Source organism: Capronia coronata, assembly GCF_000585585.1.
Source record: "Capronia coronata CBS 617.96 chromosome Unknown acBCG-supercont1.1, whole genome shotgun sequence".
Classification (NCBI taxonomy): domain Eukaryota; kingdom Fungi; phylum Ascomycota; class Eurotiomycetes; order Chaetothyriales; family Herpotrichiellaceae; genus Capronia; species Capronia coronata.
This window is the reverse complement of record NW_006912893.1, coordinates 3,566,011-3,586,389: the sequence shown is the minus strand read 5'-3', so window position 1 is coordinate 3,586,389 and position 20,379 is coordinate 3,566,011. Positions and strand designations below refer to the sequence as shown.

Here is a 20,379-nt window from a genome sequence, read left to right as displayed (position 1 = left end):
TCAATAGGGTTCTGCTCTGGAGTGAATCGATGGGGATATACTGTCAAGCTGTGTAATAAATGGATCACTGTACAGCATGATGGGGCCGATTCTACGTCAGCATCGCCGGATCTGACGAGGCTGGCATCCGAGATGCCGCGTAGTAAGATTTCTTCGACCTTCTACCTACCACCTTGACTTCATCTTACAATTGCTTACTACTGTGTTACCATCTGGTACTCGCCATTATTGGACTTATAGCATCTATTTTTGCATTCTATATACAGCATTGCATTGCATTCATAGTTTTCGACTTGAATCCCCTCGACGGCAAGAGAGGCTTTACCAAACCATGGCCGATTCCACATCTCCTTCGAGATCAACACCAACACCGACATCGATATCTCCTTCAGCGACATCTCGCCAAATGAACACCCTCATCCGAAAACATCCTCTCCAACGCCTCCCCTCCCCATCCCGCACCACCTCGGCCGCCATCCACATCATCGGCCTCTCCAGCTTCCTCTACTCATTCAGCTATCTCAGCACGCACCCAAACCACATCAACCAAGCCTACGGCTGGCATTTCCAGTACCTGACGATCATCGGCCTAGCGCTAGCGACGGCGACCTTCACGCTCGGCCTCCTCGCAGACCTGACGCTCTCGGCTCGCCTGTTCGCCGCGAAGAATGTGCTGTCCATGTGTTCCGCGCCCATGGAGGTCCTGATCACCCTGCTGTACTGGGGCCTCCGGGCGATCGATCCGCAGCTGGTGGTGCCGAAGGAACTGGAGCTGCCGTTCGGCGTCGACGCGAGTTTCCACCTGGCCCCCGGGGTGTTTTTGCTGTCGGATCTGCTGCTGCTCAGTCCGCCCTGGACGATCGGTGTGTTGCCGGCCGTAGCGCTGAGTGGTGCGATCGCTTGCGTCTACTGGTATTGGATCGAGATGTGTTACCAGGTTAACGGGTTCTATCCGTATCCGCTGTTCGAGGTGTTGTTGCCGGCGCAGAGGGTCGTGTTGTTTGCGGGCAGTGCGGTGTTGATGGCGGCGAGTACGGCGGTGTTGAAGTCGCTTCAGGGAAGAATCAATCGTGGCTTGGAGGGGAGGAAGGAAAGGGAAGGGAAGGACGGAAGGGGGGTGGAGAGGCCGGGGAATGTTAGTTAAGAGGGAAGATTGATGGTCGATGAGCTATGTATATACATGTATAGAAGGAGAAAGAGATAGTCAAAGTAGTTGAAGAGATGAAGGGTGCATTGGACTCTCGATACCGACCAGCTCCCCCCTATCTGTCATACCTGTAGAAATGGGATGTATTGTTACTTGATGGGGAGGAAATAGTAGTGTTGGGTGCTGGAGATCGTCCGTCAAGGTTGATGGTGTCTTTGCACCCACATCCACATCCTCATGCGCATCCATGGTCTCTTCGCCGTTGTCTGTTTGCCTCGGCGCCGTCGTGAATCAGTGACCGTGCTATGTCCATGTCGTCTGTTCCAGGGAGGGAGGGCCGACGGAAATGGAAGCTGCGAGCTCGTCCACGTATATATCACTCTACGTAGCCTCCGTACCACTTAGCTAGTACCTTAGTAGTAGTCCGTTCAACATCCTGAAGGCAGAAGTCACGACGGCAGAGGAGGAGGGGTTCCTGCCGAATTTGGCCTACTATTTGAGAAGTATAAATACGTAAATAGCACATCTCGCAGCTTCAACATCACCACAACAGACACAACCACCGCCAAACATTCAAATCACCACCACGACTATAGCAGACGCAAACAATCAGCCTCACCAACTCGATCTTGTCCTACTTGGTCGATGATTGAGAAGTTACCCAACCTACCTGCCATTGCTGGCAGCGACGCCATTCTCGCGGCGATCTTAGAAATCCGACAAGATATCCAACAAGTTCGCCATGATGTCCAACAATTCAGGATTGAAACTCGAGAAGAGTTTGCACGCATCGACAATACGATCACGACCACTCATCGGACCGTTCTTTCTGCAATCAGAACATCGTTGCATCGTCCTTACTGTCTCCAGTACTATTAAGCTGATTTCCTATAGTGAACCCAACAACTCTGCACGCACCCAGAATACCTACCTTTCCAGCTCCGCAGAAAACATCTCGCCATTTCTGAATCCCTTAACCGGAAATCTGATACCTGGCTTCCCTACCACGTCGGCGGCAATTGGCCGAATGGGAGAGCTCGAACTGGATTCTGTTCTGCAACAGCTTGGCATCCTCCCAGCGGTGGCCACAAGTCTAGTTACGAAAACCCGTATGCTACGAGTACATATTGGTCTGCGATCCCAGATCGAAAGAACCGGATAGACACAAACAGACTCGGTACACCTCGGACTCCAACAGACATAGGACTCACTGCATGCGAATGGCCACAGCTAGAAGGGTCCCGTTTGCAAGGCTATTCCGGCTCATTCGCTTCATGTGAACAGGATGCTCATGCCTTGGTGAATTTTGTTTCGATTATCTGGTCTTTCTTTGGACCTCGGACTTCATGCAATGTACTCCAAGAAGACAGGATGACAGAGTCGGGTGATTGGCCCGTCAGCGAAAATGAGTAAGAGCTGCTGTAGAAGTCAGCAACACAGAGATGACCTCCGGTGCCGCGCAGAACAATTTCACCATGGCTACCCTCTACATCGTCCTGCGCGAAGGGGATGTCGATTTGGTGAAACAGGTAGTCAATCGTATCCGTTCCGGGTTTGGTAAACCAAACACTGATGGTGAGAGCCTCGTCCGCCTGCTTGAGACGCCAGATATATTTCCGCGAAAAGGGCAATTTGAGAGGCGCCGGCTGGCCTGGAGCGGCCGCGGCCATCTCGAAATCCCCCTGTTCATGGTAGAGGAGTTCCGAGTCGGCGAGTTGTAGCTTACCGTCGGAGTCGACGATGGGAGAAGGCTGGGTGGGCGTGAATGTAGCCTTGCCTGAGCATCGACCTGACGGGGCTGAGGGGTCCGCGCTTTGTAGCTTCCGGTCGAGAGACCAGGTGCCTTGAAGGGTGTGGAAGAGATTGGTGATGAGAGCCGTGCCGGAGGGTTTCGGATACATCAACTCTCGCATTTTCGGAGAGGCGTTATGGTCAGATCAAACTCGTGCATGTTGTTATTAGACGAGTACTGGTATGAGGTTGGTAGATTTCATCGAGCCACATCAAGGGACAGACAGATGTGACTTGGATGCCAGGTTGGAACTTGGGGGAAGGTTGTCTAGAAGCCACGGCGAATCACAGGATCAGAGGGGCTTGATCACCTAAGGTTTAGGTGGGACAAGCCTAAGGAGCCCTAACGTCCTTCACGATTTGGCAGCGTTGGAGCATCTTTTGGCTCCATTTCCAGGGGCTTGCCGCCATGAAGCCACCGTCGCTTAACTGGAAATTCAATGCTGGAATGGCCTTTTGTTGACCAATGGACGACTATCTCAGCATGCGCAGAACATGGGAGACTCAGCGCAAGCGGCGCTCAACTTCTGCTGGCGCGAGGCAAGAGATCAATTCATCTCTCTTGTGCCATGCAGACAGGCTTGAAAGCGAGCCGTTGGAAAATGTGGCAGCCCGATCTTCGTTCGACAGCCGTGTGCAATTTTCCAACTTGCCTTGACGGCGTTCCCCTGTGCTCCTAAGGCTGGCTTGCACCTATCAGATTGCCCGAGAGGTCAAAGACTAGCACCTTAGGCACTGTAGCACGCAAGCCACTACTAACAGCATGCGGTACCTGGGCTGCCTGTCACTCGCCTAAGGAACCCCGTCAATCAATGTCTCTAAGGTACTAGTACCTTAGGACTAAAGATACGTCCCTGGCCCCTACTATTCCTAGACTCCCATACCATCCCCCGCCTGCCTGTCCCCCATTCCTACCCCCCTTCAAGTTCCACTGCATTCCTAGGAACATCCCGTCCATCCAAGCATCCAAGCATCCAACTAGTAGTATAGAGCAATCATGTTACCACCAAAAGTCACGACTTCCTACCCATTCCAACCTCCCAGTTTCTCTTCTTCTCCCTCCCCTCCAGGACTACTCCTCTACAAAGTGGTATACTCGCTCGTTTGAACTAGGACAATGCGCCTCAACCTGTCCTCGGTTTTCTCTCACTAGCGTTCATCCTCTCGATCCACTCCAACCCAAATACGCTCATTAGCTGGATCAGTCCCATTGCGCCGAGTGCAATTGCGATATCTGCACGCGATCACTGGTCTAGGCTACAACATGCCTTCGCAGATATCCATGCGCCTATCTTTCTGGACGCTGGCAGTCTGCCTGCTCAACGTCACCCGTTGTGTCTCGGCCCAGAACATCGTCCCAACCTCCTCCTCGAGCAGTTTCCCGGGCTGCGCGCTCTCGTGTACCGCCCTCCTACAAGCACAGTCCCTCTGTGTACCCCCGAATGTCGCAACCACCAGTCAAATCACCTATGAGAACTGCTTTTGCCAGAGCAGTTCGTTACAAGCCCTCTACAGTACCCCCGATGCCATCTGCGCTGGCGAATGCACCATCGAAGCCGATCGCCAGCAATTACAGACATGGTTCACGGGGTTTTGCGCACAAGTGGGCCAAGGCATTGATCCGCTCACCTCCACAGCGTCTACATCTCCTACTGCTACAACAGTCGTGACTATCACGAGTTCCACGTCTCCGTCACAAGCAACCGGCGCTGGCACTGGCACAGGGAGCTCATCCGCCTCGGCTTCATCCTCTCACCAGTCATGGTACGTATAGAAGGGGAGTTTCTGCCGCAACTGCTGATGAATGTTGTAGGATCGAGGGGCATTGGCGGTGGATCCTGATGCTAGGTATTCTAGCCATCGGTTTCGCCCTGCTCACATGGCTTGCTATATGGTTGAAGCGTCGCCACCGGAGAAGAATTGAGGAGCGACGGGCTGCTATCTCTGGCTTCCCAACTCCTACGGAGAAAAAAGATGGAGCTCGTTCTGCCACCCCGGATCTTTGGGGCCCACATCAGGTGGGCGATCTCCCGTCTCCGTATTTGGCTCCATACTGACTCGCAACCCAAGCACATGCATTATACCAAGGGATGGGAATATGCGGAAGGCAATGGCACCATGGGCAGCGGCGCCCTAGGCGCTGCCACCGCTGACAGACGATCGAAAAGACTCTCGTCGTCCAAGGACAAACGTCGCAGCAACCGTGTCGAAGTAGCCGAAGTCAATGATCCTTACCCGCCACCTACATCGAGGCGACTAGCGTCAAAGGGCAAGGCTAGGGTTGCCGCTGATGCAGTGGAACTAGATCCCGAGATCGGTAGGGTGGATAGGAGCCGGAGCCGGAGCCAACGACGACAAGAGCATGACAGCGAGCTTGAGAGGGACAGCGAACAGGACCATCAAAGGCGACTCCGCGAAGTCAGGGGCAGTCGTCGGAGGACTGGTGAGTTTCTCTGATTTCACAACGCACGAATCATACGAAACAATTCCGCCTTGGATATTGGATGCACCCACGAGTTGAATTTTGCTCTTCCCAGACCAGTATGTCCGTTCTTTGGTCTCATGGTTCGAAGCTATAAGTTGTCCATGCAGATGCCCAAAGCAAATTTCAATGCACTCGAGAGAAAGTTCTGGTGTTCTCAATGCCTGGACTATGGCTCCCCGATGCTTCCGCGCAAAACAAGTCTGCACTACAGATGGGACTTGGGACGACTAATTGGCGGACTCGGTGGATCAGTTTCAGGTTTGACTGCGTTGAACGTTTCCTCTCGTATTTATATTCAACACAAGCAACTGAATGACTGCGTCTGGATATCGAGGATCCAATACGCCAGCTTTCAAGGGCAGACATGTGTTGTGACATACATCGTGTGACTACCAAACCTTCGCCTGACCGACGACTGCATCAGTCAGAGCTGTATGCATAGTCGTCCTGATTATCACAACCATCATTAAAGTCCTGATCGTCATCATATCCTTCTTCACCTCCGTTAGACTCGAATCCCACATCATACTGGTCACCGCCATATGCTGCCTCAATCAGATCGTCGCCAGCTCCACCTCCCGAGAATGACATTCATATCTTTCCTCGGTTTCGACATATCCATAAGCTGGTTCACTGTGATGGTGGTTATACCATGCGTCATCCAGCGAGTAATCATCCCCATCGTCGGTTCTGTGAGCCTGGTGGCTGTGACCCTGTCCAGCTCCCAGATCTTCATGGTAGTTGTGAGATGCGCAGGCCAACGGAGCATGTGCCGATGACTGCACGTCACGACCGTCATATGCGGTGTTGAAAGCGCCATCTTTCTCACTGCCTTCCGAATCTGACCGGACATAGGAATAGGAGCCCACATTGGTTCCAGCAACGTGTTCATACGAGATTGCGTTCGAGGAGGAGGACATCTCACGACGATCGACGTATTGGGTAGTTTGCTCATCAGAGCTGGGACTTGACAACTCATAGTCACTGTCTGCGCCCGTGTCTCTGGCCAGGTCAGCCCGATTCCTAACAAGTGCGTCAGCATCATGAGAAGGCCGGTGGAGGTGTTGGGACGCACTCCGATTCGAGACGCTCGATCCGTTCATCCCAGCGTCTCGACTCTTCACGTCGCAGTCGGACTTGCTCAGCGACCCTGTGATGTTCACCTCCATACCATCTGTTGTTCCAGGCTTCGCGGCGGTTCGCTTCATTGGTATTTGGAAAGGGTTGCATATTAGCGATCCTGAGCATTCATTGACAAGAGAGAGAAAAAAATACGGCGGGACGATTCAGGTCAGATGTGAATGCATACTCTTGGATCCAATCTCTCGCCTCGCGAGCATTCTGGAGCGAGGAACCGGCATTGCTGCTTGTCAAGTACCTTCTTCTTGCGGTGGCCGCGTTGTCCTGTGAAATCTTGTAATTGGTGTGTTCGTGATGCTGGAGACGACCGAGTTCGCGGTCTACCCCCGTGGGTATGGGTTGTCGAGTGGACATTGCGCGAGGTCTTTCCAGTTTGAACTCGAGACACTGCAGGGCAAGGCAAGGAAGGACGGTGCAGTCAGATGCAGTCAGAGTGTGCAGTGCAGCAGAGGGAAGGGAGCAGAGGTAGGTGCGTGACGAAACTGATACCAGAGGTTGTCAACAACGCTTTCCTTGAACCGATTGAGGCTGGCCTGTCTTCACTGAGAGTCTGCACTTCCATGTTTTCCGCCACGTTATGTGCTTTCTGCAGTGAATGATGGTAGAGTGAAGACACATCACAGTTACCGGGGTTGCTTATCAACATCTAACATGGAAACACTGATACATGCCAGCAGCACAGCAGGGTCCTTGCATGCCACCGAGAACGGACTGACGCATCATTGGCTTAGCATGATCTCAAGAGAGAAAGTTCCTGCAGGGTTTGGATGCGCAAATATCGTGCTCGATTCACCTGCCAGAAAGACCATCTCAGGTAGCTTTTCGATGCTTTAGACGTGATGTTCAATGCTTCAGCGTTGGGGGTATATGTGCATCCTTTCCCGCAGCCCGGCGATGGTCGCACATCAACTGTTGCTTGCTGCTTCCCATGTAGCACTAAGCCATTGAGTGACAAATCTACAGAATCTCTCAGATACGTAAGTAGGAGCTCTTTTAAGCCCTGAAATGCTAGAGGGATTCAAGAGAAAGAGTTGACGGGCAACTTGAAGGGTGGTTCCCGGTCTCGGCTAAGTTGCCTGCTCTCCACGCAAGGCTGCGGGCCTTAGGAGCCTCGCTCTTATCGTTTGGGCAACGGGAGTAACCACATACATACCTTACCTTAGGTATCACCTCCAGACTACTAGTATGTCAATTGCAAGCACGCCGGATGCCTCTGCCACCGCATTGATTCGGTGATGATGGAGCTCGTCTTCTCGAAAGTGGCAATGACAGCAGACAGCTGCTGACTTGCTTAACCAATCGATCCTCATCTTCTCCATGCAGCAAGCTGGCAAGCCTTCACGTGGCATCGGCATTCATGTCTCTCCCCAAAGCAAACTTCTCATTTATCATTCCTAGCATCCATGACGACCTGGAACTCAAGTGCCGGCTCTACTATCCTCGGAGAACAGAACAAAATGCTGCTCAGCTCTTTGGCAAGGCCTTCGCCATAATGGCCCACCCTTACGCACCTTTGGGTGGTTCATATGATGATCCTGTGGTGGGTATGGCCGGGAGTGTGCTGCTCCAGAATGGCTGCTTCTTGGTGACCTTCAACTTCAGGTACCGTTTGTGCGCTCTTACTACTATTGGGCTGCGGCTAATTGTGGTTAGGGGGGCTTCCGGTTCGGCAGGCCGAACGTCTTGGTCTGGCAAGGCAGAGTTGGCAGACTATGTCTCCGTGTATGGATTTGTTTTGTGTTACATTGATGCGATCTGCCGGACAGCGCCCGGCGATGGCCGTGTCTCGACCAAGGAATCACCTCTCCTGATTCTGGGTGGATATTCGTATGGCGCCATGATCACTTCCCACCTGCCACCAGTCGACGTGGTAGCCAGCTTGTTCGAGTCTCTAATTCCGGGGTCTGCTCAGAGCGAGATCAAGCTACGCGCTATGGACCTATCTCGAGACGGCACAGCTTACGTGGACTTGTACATGTCTCGAATGACACTGTCTCTACCTGGGATTCGGGGTGATCCGGGAGAAGACGTCAAAAAGTCCCGTCTTGGTGTCACGGTGGGAGGCTACGAGTCAGATGCAGCCAGCCGACGGGCCAGTCGTGAATCGACAAGGAAAAGCATTGACGGGGAAAGGGTCAGACAGAGCATCGAGCGAGTTCGTCGGAAGATCCATCCTCGCGGCGGCCGTAGTCCAGACTCGGAAACAGAACGGCACAGGACAGAATCTGCGGGACTGCTGGTGCCGGCAGTAGCTTACGTCCTGATTTCACCACTGTTACCACCGGTCGCTGGCTTTACGACGATGTTTTCGAAGTTGCAATTCACCCGCAAAGGACGGGAAATCGACACACCGCAAGAGGAATATCATGAGCTTACCGCTCATCCGTGCTGCTGTCTGTTTGGAAGCAGAGATGTCTTCACCTCGGATCGAAAACTGCAACGGTGGGCAGCAGACTTGAGTTCACGACCCGGTTCTCAATTCACTGCCGTCAGAGTCGATACCGGGCATTTTTGGCACGAGGATGAAGGGTCGGTCCAGCTGCGACAGGGTCTGGCGGAGTGGCTGAAGAAGCTAACTCCCAAGAGCTTGAGCAAGGATGCCCAAGGGCCGGAGAAGTCATCTCAGTCCACCTCCAATGACGGGATATGAATCCAGCCGCCTCCAGTAAATGTGCCAGGGCGGTGAGAAGCGATGAGGGAGAGATATGAGTCGTTCTCGTTATTGTTACCTTGGCTGATCAACCAAAACACCCACTGCAAGCCACAAATACGTCCGTGTTGACTTTTGCGATGGTAGACAACCACTCAAAAGGAGTGTGTGTCAACATCCCTTGCCGCGATGCAGCGTGGGTATATATTGATCTGATAGATGAACCGTGCGAGAACACGTCAAATCGGCTGCATCCGATCTCGCATAAACTCAGGCTGTCTTCAGCTTCAGGTTGGAGAAAGTCTTGTGACACCATGTTCCCTGCACGCATCCTTGATGATAGAGTCCAATCTGCCGAGGAACCTGGTCAGGCGGGTCAGGCCTCGTCAAAAGCCTGCACTGCATCACGCGCCTCCGCATGGCAAAAGGACTAGAATCCTGTTTGACGACAGCGACCGAGTGGCTCCCAATCGCCTGTGATGGAGGGTCAGTCCTGCAATGCAGTCATGCTTAGGTATGCAGCCCTGTTCTTAATCAGGAATACTCGTCGCGTGCATGCACCGACATGGATGAAGGACTCGAGACGATCAGCCGGACTTCTCTAATTTCCCCAAGGTTGGAAGAAGATACCGAGATCGATGTGCCACACGGGCCTCTGGCACGGGGAATCTGGGGGAGAATACGTAGCATGCCGTCAATATTGATTGTTATATATTGTTATTATTCATTGTCCTCGTAGTATTGCAGTGACCGTGGTACCCTCGGTGCAAGTACCGTGTTTGACAGTGTGTGTACTATGACGATATCAATGCCGACCGCCATCTCCGTTTCCTTCTTCACCTTCGCATCTTGAACTCGTCTCGGCCTCCTACCAGTTGTTCATTGTTCGTGCTGCACATCAAATCCTGTCATCTGCCATTCCTCCCACTGTCTGGTCGATTGGTCCTTGGTGTGTTGTTCTACCATTCGCTCTCTCTAAAAGCGCCACGCAAACCATGGTCACGCACGCCGGTGGCCGTACGGATCATTGAGTGACACACCCCTTCTTCAACGCAACTATAGAGACAACTGTCTTGCTCGGATACCTTTCACTATATCTTGCGCTCTCTCCGAGCAGACCTTTAGACCTGCACGCATTGTCAAATGGCCACTGTCAACCTCCGGTCATGGCCATCCTCCTCTCCCTCGTTCCTCCGCACACCCGGCTCTTTTGGTCATGCGTGGGGATCTACGCCGATGTCGTCAAGCTGTGTTCGCCCAGCAAGAGACTGCGGCTGCTGGCGGAAGACATAGCAAGATTCAGTCGAAAGCCTCCCGAAACCGCCGTCGAATCGTTATTGAGATGCATGGACGAAGCCACCTCCCTCGCCGAGTACGAAAAATGCACGATTGCGCTGGACAAGGTCCAAGGCCACGAGGCATGGAAGGAAGAAAGAGAATCCATAGAACCCGGCTACAACCCCGATGTGATCGAGGCCCAGATGGTCATGCTACGAAGAGCGATCGCTACCTCCGACCTGAGCGCCGTGCAACACCTGCTAAGAACGGGTCTCAGCCGGGACCTGGGAGGCATGAACATGCTACGACTATACAAGCATTCTTGGTTTGGTACAAAATACCTTATAGATGAGTACATCAACACGGTACTGGAGACCATCGACACCTTCGCTGATTTGACGGTGCGGTACAATGTCCCAACCGCCGAAGTTCGCTTTTATCAGCAGTCGTTGGAAGATGCGCTCAAATATTTCGGCCGGTCAGCCTTGACGCTTTCCGGTGGCGCAGTGCTTGGTATGAAGCACATTGGCGTGGTCAAGACTTTGTGGGAAGCAGAATTGTTACCCGAGATCATTTCAGGGGCATCAGCTGGGAGCATCGTGGCAGGCATCGTGGGGACTTGGACCGATGAACGGATGCCCGAGGTCCTCGAAAGCTTTCCATTCTCCGATCTGGCCGTTTTCGATCCTCCCGGGACTGGGAGGGTAGGATGGCTGGTAAACCGGCTGCGGACGTTCATGTATTCTTCTGCCTTTTTCGACATGGGACACCTCAAAAGGGTCATGAAGTTGTGGCTGGGCGACATCACCTTCCGTGAAGCGCACTACAAGACTGGTCGCATCCTCAACATCTGCGTTTCCAGTGCAACCAGCGCAGAGCCACGGCTTCTTAACTATGTTACGGCTCCGGACGTCCTCGTTTGGTCTGCTGTCTGCGCCTCGTGCGCCGTCCCCAACGTCTTCTCGCCGGCGAACATCTACGAGAAAGATCCGAACACCAAAGAAGCAAAACTTTGGATGCAGAATGCGCAGCAAACATTTGTGGATGGATCCCTTGACCACGACATTCCGATGAGAAAACTGTCTGAAATGTTTAACGTCAATTTCTTCATTGTGTCTCAGGTCAACCCACATGTTCGGGCCTTCCTCGAACCCGAAGAGGACTTCCAAGGGAGACAGCCCTCGACGCCTGTACCGCATCACAGTCCACTTCAAGCTGCAAAGAGTGTGCTTCGACGGGAAATCATCCATCGTGCACAGCAAGTGGCAGACTTCGGACTTCCTCAGAAATGGTATCGCTGGGCCTCTGTTTTTAACCAACAATACACCGGAGACATCAACATCCTACCGGAGATCAAGCCTGGTGAATACCTGCGTATGATGATGAACCCGACTCCCGAATTCATGATTGAAGCCAGCATTGCTGGGGAGCGGGCGACGTGGCCCAGAATGTGTCGGATCAAGAACTGCGTTGCCATCGAACTCGCTCTGATTCAGGCAATCCACAAATTGCGAGACAGGGTCAACTTTGGACCAGAGGCGAGAGCAGCTCGTGAGTCGAAACGATCAAGCAGTCGAGGACGTCCCAGCCGTGGTCGGTCTGCACTTCCGGCGTTCTTGAGAAGGCGTAGCCTCAGCATCGAATCTGCCATTGACGACGAGAACGGTGTCAGGCCAACCTCGCTCCGAGTCCGTCGCAATGTCAGCCTGGGAAGCATCCCTTTGAAACCAGCTATGTCTCTCGCGCACACTTCTCCTCGCACAACGCCCTTTCTGTCACCGCAAGTGGGAGTGGATCTTGATTTTCTAGGAGAAGCGTTGGTCATGACAACGACAAAGGATACTGTATAGTGTGTCTATGGCTCGGTCTCGGTCTCTGAGCTTCCTGCCCAGCACATCCGATACGAGAATTCACGTGATTCTCCCCCTTCTACCCTTTTATGCCACTGCACCCATACAAAATGCTTAAGACGTGATACCCTTTTTGGCGGATGAAAGATACCTTATATAGCAACAAGTAATAGATACTACGAGAATGAAATTCGAGAATGAATCATCCTAGGGGCCAAGCCTGATATGTGTAACGTGTGTATAGCTATGTACATGTAGGGTTCGTGGTCGTCGACATGTTGCAGCAGAGACAGAGACAGAGGTGCAAATGCGGAGAGGTGGCATCCGCATTGGCGTCGCGCGGTCGCAGTTCTGCCTTCTTCTGCAGAAGCGTGTCTGTGCGATGCCAGACCTCATCAACAAGCCCGCCATGGACGACTAATCCACCCTCCAGACCACCCTGTTGATGGCAGCCTCGAAACGCCGTTACACAGCTGCACGCCATATGGTGCTTTTGGTCCGACTGTGGCAGCCATGGATCTGAAATCGATGCTGAATGACTCTTCCTCGCAACGACAGCCGCCTCCTCGTCTGCACACAGCTCAGTCCTTCGATCGAACCACAGCTTCTACGCCTTCCCATGAATCCTATCCCGACCGATCGCAGTCGCATCCGCAGCCTGCATCCGCGACCGAATACCGATCACCTGCCAATGGCTCCTATTTCGCGCTTCAATCACCGCTCCAGCAGAATTCTCCGCCAGCGGTCACCCCAGGCGTAACGGGACTCCCGGTATATGCGCAGAGCCCTGGGCCTCATGGACAATCACACACGCCTCGTGAAGGGATCCCGTCTTCATATCCATACCAGTCGTCGTTTGTCCCCTCGCCGTCGCTTGCGCAGCCGCCAACGCCTGGATCAGCCCACCATTATCAAACACCATCTTCCGCTGCTACTTATCATCATCCGGGAGCGCATCCTGCTTTCACGACGCAGTCACCCAGAGAAGACGCGTCGTCCTCGAATGGCAGCGCACAGCCGGGCTCTCGACATTTGTCTCCGCAAGCTCCATTTCACCCTCCCCCTGCGCCAGTGACACCCTTGGGACCTCCAGTCTTGTATCCTCGTCCTTCTCCTTACCAGCATAGACCACTATCGCAGGGCCAGGAGGGCTTCAGGAGATTGTCTGCGAGCTCTGTTGGCTCTACGCAGAGCAGGGAATACAATCACTTGGTCCATGGGCAGTCGGATCATTCCCGAAGCGGAAGCGTACAAAGAACCTATTCCGGCGAAATACGGGAGCGAGAACGAAGCATAGAAAGCGTCAGCCCAAAAACAATCCCGCGACCCTCTCCACAACGTCGAGAGAGTGCGTCGCTGGCAGAAGACATAAGGTCGGGGTTCCATTCTACACCGCAGGCTCCGTCTGATCAAGGTTCGAACATCATGCCTCACGACGCGCCTGAGCGAACTGGCGAGGAAAATCGCCACACTATGACTCCAAAGTCGGCCTCGACACTAGCGGAAGTGAGAGCCACTTCGCTTCCTCAAATGTTACGACCAAGTCCGGATACAGCAGCGGTGGACAATATGACGCCGCAGTCCACACACACCCCTTTCTCCGCTCACGCAAGTCCTCCAGCAACAGTTCAACCTACGCTGAAGCGGAGTGCGAGCCGCATATCTAGTGCTAATGCTACTCCACAGCCACCGAGGAAGCGATTGAGACGGGATGAGATTCCGATTTTTGCTCGCAGCGCACGAACTAGACCTTTGAAGTTCATCAAGGCACCGGCAGTGATCTCATCACTGAGGAATCAGACCCCTGTCAAGAAGGAAGCGGTAGGGCACCAAACCCCGAATGGTCAGGCCCAAAATGAACCCCAAGGCGTGGCTCAAGATTCAGCTCCAGGCCCGGCTCCGGCTGCAGCAGCCACATCTCAAGACGAACTCCCGTGGGAGCCATGCATCACTAACGTCATTCCCTACGAGGATCTGTCGCGCAAAGTCTCTGATTGGATTTTCAAGACAATTGGGATGGCCAATTCACCCGTGGGCGGCGCAATGTTCGAGATTGAGGCAAAGGTTGGCTCTATTGTTGACGAACAAACTGGGTACCGCTTGAGTCTACCAGTCGAGACGGAAGCGCTCTTCAATCGTGACAAGTTTAGGGGCAGGACCAGCTTTCAGAGTTCGATGGACATGGTAAGCAGGAACCCTTTTTCATCACAGTCCATGCTAATGGGTTGTAATAGGCCCAACACCGACTTCTCAACACCTTCCTCAACTCTCTAGTTGAGGAGTCGATGCGTGAATCACAGATATCCGGTCGTCAGGTGATTGGTTACGATCATCCTCACGAATACGACGAGTTTTATGAGTTGACCGACGAAGGCCGAAGAAACCTGGCACCTAGCATACTAACGTGGCTCAACCCGCGACACAAGCCGCGTGTGCGCAGAACAATTGACGAAACAACCGGCGGGGTCAAGGCACAGATCATCAAGTCCCGGATTGCAGACATCGATATTTATAACCCAGGATCAGATTTCGACTACAGGATCTCCATCTCCATCGAAAGTCCATGGGAAGGAGAGCCGCACTGGCTGTCGGAGATGACAGATGGCGGGCGTGACCGAAAGAAAGATCGGATGAGCTATAGGCATATGGCGTATCAGATTGACCTCACTCAAGTGAGCTATCCGAACAGACCAGAGAAGGAACATGAATTGGAGGTTGAAATCAGCACGGAGCAGATCCGCATCCAGCTTGCAAACTTGCGAGAGGGTCGACCTAGTAGGTATGAGGATCTCGTTCGAGGGTTTCTGGACAACGTGAGGATCTTGTGCCGAAAGGGCACCGTCAACAAGGTCCGTTGATGGTCATCTCGAATTCGCAGTGATAAGGAGGGTATGTCGTTCGAGAGGCATCAGGCTTGAGTAGTATTCTTCGTGAAGCAGAGTCGCTTCTGCTCCAATGCCCTTGTAATAATAGTACTTATGTTAACTCCGACAGGAGTCTGAAACTCAACGTTGCTGTCTTGCTGTCGTGATCTTTATTATACAGAGTATACTGTACAGGCAGCGGTGTTGATTACATGGACCCTAAAACCCCCTATTAGACTTAGTGAAACTCAACTACTCAAGTGGACTAGATCTCGTGGTAGTCAGAGATAGTGTGTTCATGCCAAGATTTGGCCAGCAGGCTCCCAGCGGCTGATGTAAACTGCCCTGCGCTCGAACTGCGCTGACAGACTGACGCATCGCCCGCAGGGAGTCAGTCAGTCCATCGCAATCGTCCGCCCGAACACGTTTTGATTGTCATTGTCTCTACGCTCTCTTCATCCTCTTGCTCTCCATCTCATCGCCAATCTTTTACTCTTCTCTCGACTCTGTTTCTGTACACTAGACCTTCTTCTCTATTGTCCGTTGTTCTACCTCCGGATTTAGGTCCAGGCCATTCCCGTTGGCGCTGTGCCATTTTGCCCCTTCTGGCCCCAGAGAGATCAACAAAGCTCAGGGCGACGTTCACCAGATCACCTCTGACTTCCCCTTCCGCAATACTACCCAGAAAGCATGGTTGGGTTGGTGTCAGCAGCTGGTCTCGTCGGCTTCTTGTCCGAGCCAGATCCGGAGCTACGAAGCTTCGCGTTGAAGCAGCTAGACAGCCAGGTTGATTTGCTATGGACCGAAATCGCCAACTCGGTGGGTGAGATGTACGTACCCATCCACGCTACCTTCTTGCTGCGAATTGAAACTGACTGCCACCGTGAAGAGAGGCCCTGTACGAAGATGAATCCTTCCCGGAGCGCGAGCTCGCCGCGATCGTCGCATCCAAAGTGTACTACCACCTCCAAGAATATAATGAAAGTATGGCCTTTGCTCTCGGTGCCGGCAAGCATTTCAGGTTGGATCAGCCTGGGGAGTATGAAGATACCATCATCTCCAAATGTGTAGATACCTTCATCGCCCTATCCGCAACCCACGATCCCACGCTGGCCGCTGCCAGTGCCGGAGCACAGCCTCAGCTCGATACCGCCTTTGGCCAGGGAGGAGACGGTGCTGCCAGCACGTCAGCAAGCCAGATCTCTCCTGTCACGCCGTTCTCGCAGTCCGTTCTACCTTCAAAATCCCTCTTGTCGAGACAAAATACCACCGCCTTCGACCCTACTGAAGCCGGTGCTGAAGTCGGGCAAACGGGTACTCCTGAAGCTGTGATCCAACAACGTGGTCTTCAGAAAGCATTGACTCGTATCATCGAAACTCTTTTCGAGAGATGCTTCCAGGAGAAGCGATACCGTCAAGTCGTGGGCATCGCTTTGGAAGCCCGAAACCTTGACATTCTGCGTCGCGTCATCAAACGGGCATCCGAAGACGAACGTAAGGAGAATGGCGAGGCCACCAAGCAGGGCGAAGAGTTGATGGAATACATTCTCGACATCTGCATGAGCGTCGTCCAAGAGCGAGGCTTACGCAACGAAATTCTCAAACTCATCTTGGAACTGCTCAATGAAATCCCATCACCGGACTACTTTGCCATTGCAAAATGCGTGGTATACTTGGATCAACATTCTATGGCTTCAAACATGCTTCGGCAATTGGTTGAGAAGGGTGATGATCGCTCTTTGGCCGTCGCCTATCAAGTCTCGTTCGATTTGTACGACAATAGCACGCAAGAATTCCTCCAAAAAGTACGAGAAGAGCTCTCTGAAATCATTCCGCAGGAGGCAAACGCCGGAGCAGATGCCCAAGATGCCGACACCATGGAAGCCGACGCGCAAGGTAAAGCGGAAGACCAACTACAGCAGGAGTTACAAGATTCTGCCGGTGCCCCTGCGCCTTCAGGGAGTTCGAAGTTGTCCAAACCTGAAGAACAGCAAGCAGTGAGGAAGATCATGAGCATACTCGATGGACTCACCTCGACACATCTGAACATCGAATTCCTCCACAAATCCAACCGGGTCGACCACACCATCCTGAACAAAGTGAAGGAGAGTCTGGAGCCACGGTATTCCATCTACCATACAGCCGTCACGCTTTCCGCGGGTTTCATGCACGCTAAAACGGCCAACGACACCTTTTTCAGACAGAATTTGGAATGGTTGGGCAAGGCGGTCAATTGGTCCAAATTCACTGCAACTGCGGTTTTCGGTGTGATCCACCAGGGTAACATCAATCAAGTGCAAAGACTGTTGAGCCCGTATCTACCCAAAGCCGGCGGCGTTGGCTCTCATGATTCTCCTTACAGCCAAGGAGGATCTTTGTTTGCGTATGGACTGCTTTGTGCCAATCACAAGGGCAAGGCTGTGGACTTCATACGAGAAAAATTCAAGGAGGCAACCGAGGAAGTCGTCCAACACGGTGGTGCACTTGGTTTGGGTGTGGCTGGAATGGCTTCCGGCGATGAAGCTGTCTTCGAAGATCTTCGAAACGTCCTTTGGAGCGATTCCGCAATCAATGGCGAAGCCGTCGGTTTGGCCATGGGTCTCGTCATGCTTGGTTCCGGGAACACCAAGGTCTTGTCGGACATGATCCAGCACGCACATGACACTCAACACGAGAAGATTGTCCGAGGCCTTGCCGTCGGTATGGCTTTGATCATGTATGGCCGCCAAGAAGGTGCCGACGAACTTATTCAAGGTTTATTGAACGACACCGACCCGACCATGCGATACGGCGGCATTTTGACCATTGCCATGGCGTATGTTGGCACCGGAAGCAACAAAGCCGTTCGGAAACTCCTACACGTTGCTGTCAGCGATGTCAGCGACGACGTTCGCCGCATTGCTGTGCTCAGCTTGGGCTTCATACTATTCCGAAAACACAGTAGTGTACCAAGGATGGTGGAGCTTCTCGCAGAATCTTACAATCCTCATGTTAGATATGGTGCGGCCATGGCATTGGGTATCTCTTGTGCGGGAACCGGTCTTGACGAGGCCATTGACCTCCTCGAGCCCATGTTGAAGGACCCTACTGACTTTGTCCGTCAAGGAGCGCTGATTGCCCTTGCCATGGTTTTGATACAGCAGACGGAAGCCATGAACCCAAAGGTCGGCACCATTCGCAAGCAGATGCTCAAGATCATTGCGGATCGTCATGAGGACGCCATGTGCAAGTTCGGTTGTGCTCTGGCCATGGGTATCCTTGATGCTGGTGGTCGGAATTGCACAATCAGTCTGCAGACCCAAACGGGTAACCTGAACATGCTCGGTATTGTGGGTGTTGTCGTCTTCACCCAATACTGGTACTGGTTCCCTCTTGCCCATTTCTTTTCATTGTCGTTGACACCTACCGCTGTCATCGGCATTGACCAGAAGTTGGAGGCGCCAGTGTTCAAATTCCACTGCAACACCCGGCCAAGCCTGTTTGACTATCCTCCCGAACAGCAGGTCAAAGCAGATGAGGCTCCTGAGAAGGTCAAGACTGCCGTGTTGAGTACCACTGCCCAAGCGAAGAGACGAGCCGCTCGAAAAGAGAAGCAACAGCGACGGGACAGCATGGACGTCGATACAGTCACCCCTGTAACCCCGAAGATCGACAAGGGTGATAAGATGGACACCGATGAGGCGGTCGCCAAAGAAGACGATGGCAAGAAGAAGGAAGAAGGAGACAAGAAAGAAGGCGAAGCTCCCGAGGTCAAGAAGAAGGGAGAGAAGGAGAAGGTCGGATACGACATCAGCAACATGTCCCGAGTACTGCCAGCACAACTCAAGTACCTGACCTTCCCGGACCGACGGTACCAACCTGTCAAGAAACCGACCGGTGGTGTTATGGTGGTTCTCGATACCGAACCGGACAAGGAGCGCGAAACCATCCCTCTGACCGTCAGCAAGGTCGAACCTGTGGCCGCGGCTGCGACGTCAGCGGGCAATGCCCTCGGATCTGGGGCGCAACAAGCACCACAAACCCCGGCGGGACAGACGATGGCAGCAACCGGAGCTGGAGCTGCCGCCGCGGCTGGCGTGTTGACTGCCATTGACGAGGATGAAGAGGGTGCCGAGGAAGCGCCAGTGCCGCATGAGTTCGACTATGAGACTGACACGGAGGCAGAGGGTGGAGACAACAACGAGTAGACTCGCGTCTTCTGCTTTTCTTTGGAAAGTTGGGGTCCTGTCCTCTGAAAACTTCACGCAAGGAAATGGCAGTGACAGCCTTATGGAATGGGGTCATAAAACACTACATAAGCTTCCGGAGCGGCGAGGAGGAAGGCCTTCGATGTATTAAAAGGACATGCCGTACCGTGCTGTGCCAGTAAGTGGCCAGTCCTCTTTGCTGGATCCCTTAGATACGCGCAGGTACAATGCACTGCCCAACAGTGCTTGCTACCTGGTAGTGCTAATCGTATCGACCCAATTCTCAGAGTCAAGTCGCTACTGGTATTGAATCTGATAATAATGTACACTATCCACTATAGTAGAAGAATCGGAAGGGGGTCGTGGTGGTTTGCCCGTTGGCCTTGCTGCTGGATCGAAATCCTGTGCTTGAGTCTCGCTCTTCCTACTCTCGCCCCAACTCCTTCTCGCGCCCATTTCTCTCTTTTCTCTCCGTCACCGTCCTTGAGTTCCAATTGCGGCTCCGGCGAACGACTTTGCCATGCCGGATCACAGATGATGTTGTTCTGTTTGGCCTTTCTTTGTTCTGGAGGATAAGTTGCTAGAAGCAATATAGACGAAAGATTGTGGGGGCGGTTGTTCTTGGATCCAAATAGAAACCCATAGTGTGCATTTTGGCCTTTTGTGAGGTCTCTTCGAGGTACGCTCGATTCTTCTTCCTTTCTCTTCGTGACTCAACCTCTTCTCCGTGGTAGGGGTGATGTTGCGGTGAATCGTGCGCTTGTTCGCCTCCGCCTTCGTTGCTCCTGGTGGAAGAATCTCTGAGTAACCTCAGATTAACATTTGAAAAGGGGCGAGCTTAGTCAATGTTCTCCCCGGCTCGAAGGAGTGCGGCTCCTCTTGTCGCTCCGGCCACAGAGTGCTTGGTCTGCCGGTTTCTTCGCAGGCAAATCTTCCTTTTCCATAATGCCCAACTCTTTGGAACTCCTCCCACAAGGTATATATTGA

The 20,379-nt window shown here is 53.0% G+C and overlaps 7 protein-coding genes across 7 annotated transcripts; 6 read left to right on the top strand and 1 right to left on the bottom strand.

Moving 5' to 3' along the window:
* Nucleotides 1–331: 331 nt before the first annotated feature.
* A1O1_01269 (uncharacterized protein) lies at nucleotides 332–1,144 on the top strand (the record flags this gene model as incomplete). The annotated part of the gene is made up of 1 exon (XM_007722182.1): nucleotides 332–1,144. One exon carries the CDS (start codon nucleotides 332–334, stop codon nucleotides 1,142–1,144), a length of 813 nt encoding a protein of 270 aa, XP_007720372.1.
* Nucleotides 1,145–2,436: 1,292 nt separating this feature from the next.
* On the bottom strand, nucleotides 2,437–3,060 carry A1O1_01268 (uncharacterized protein; the record flags this gene model as incomplete). The annotated part of the gene is made up of 1 exon (XM_007722181.1): nucleotides 2,437–3,060. One exon carries the CDS (start codon nucleotides 3,058–3,060, stop codon nucleotides 2,437–2,439), a length of 624 nt encoding a protein of 207 aa, XP_007720371.1.
* Nucleotides 3,061–4,202: 1,142 nt separating this feature from the next.
* A1O1_01267 (uncharacterized protein) lies at nucleotides 4,203–5,395 on the top strand (the record flags this gene model as incomplete). The annotated part of the gene is made up of 3 exons (XM_007722180.1): nucleotides 4,203–4,702; nucleotides 4,752–4,956; nucleotides 5,009–5,395. The coding sequence occupies 3 exons, from the start codon at nucleotides 4,203–4,205 to the stop codon at nucleotides 5,393–5,395; spliced, it is 1,092 nt and encodes a 363-aa protein (XP_007720370.1).
* Nucleotides 5,396–7,920: 2,525 nt separating this feature from the next.
* A1O1_01266 (uncharacterized protein) lies at nucleotides 7,921–9,213 on the top strand (the record flags this gene model as incomplete). The annotated part of the gene is made up of 2 exons (XM_007722179.1): nucleotides 7,921–8,165; nucleotides 8,217–9,213. 2 exons carry the CDS (start codon nucleotides 7,921–7,923, stop codon nucleotides 9,211–9,213), a joined length of 1,242 nt encoding a protein of 413 aa, XP_007720369.1.
* A 1,166-nt stretch (nucleotides 9,214–10,379) lies between these two features.
* On the top strand, nucleotides 10,380–12,341 carry A1O1_01265 (uncharacterized protein; the record flags this gene model as incomplete). The annotated part of the gene is made up of 1 exon (XM_007722178.1): nucleotides 10,380–12,341. The coding sequence occupies one exon, from the start codon at nucleotides 10,380–10,382 to the stop codon at nucleotides 12,339–12,341; it is 1,962 nt and encodes a 653-aa protein (XP_007720368.1).
* Nucleotides 12,342–12,854: 513 nt separating this feature from the next.
* A1O1_01264 (uncharacterized protein) lies at nucleotides 12,855–15,199 on the top strand (the record flags this gene model as incomplete). The annotated part of the gene is made up of 2 exons (XM_007722177.1): nucleotides 12,855–14,525; nucleotides 14,576–15,199. The coding sequence occupies 2 exons, from the start codon at nucleotides 12,855–12,857 to the stop codon at nucleotides 15,197–15,199; spliced, it is 2,295 nt and encodes a 764-aa protein (XP_007720367.1).
* Nucleotides 15,200–15,895: 696 nt separating this feature from the next.
* On the top strand, nucleotides 15,896–19,392 carry A1O1_01263 (26S proteasome regulatory subunit N2; the record flags this gene model as incomplete). The annotated part of the gene is made up of 2 exons (XM_007722176.1): nucleotides 15,896–16,035; nucleotides 16,095–19,392. 2 exons carry the CDS (start codon nucleotides 15,896–15,898, stop codon nucleotides 19,390–19,392), a joined length of 3,438 nt encoding a protein of 1,145 aa, XP_007720366.1.
* Between the last annotated feature and the right edge of the window lie 987 nt (nucleotides 19,393–20,379).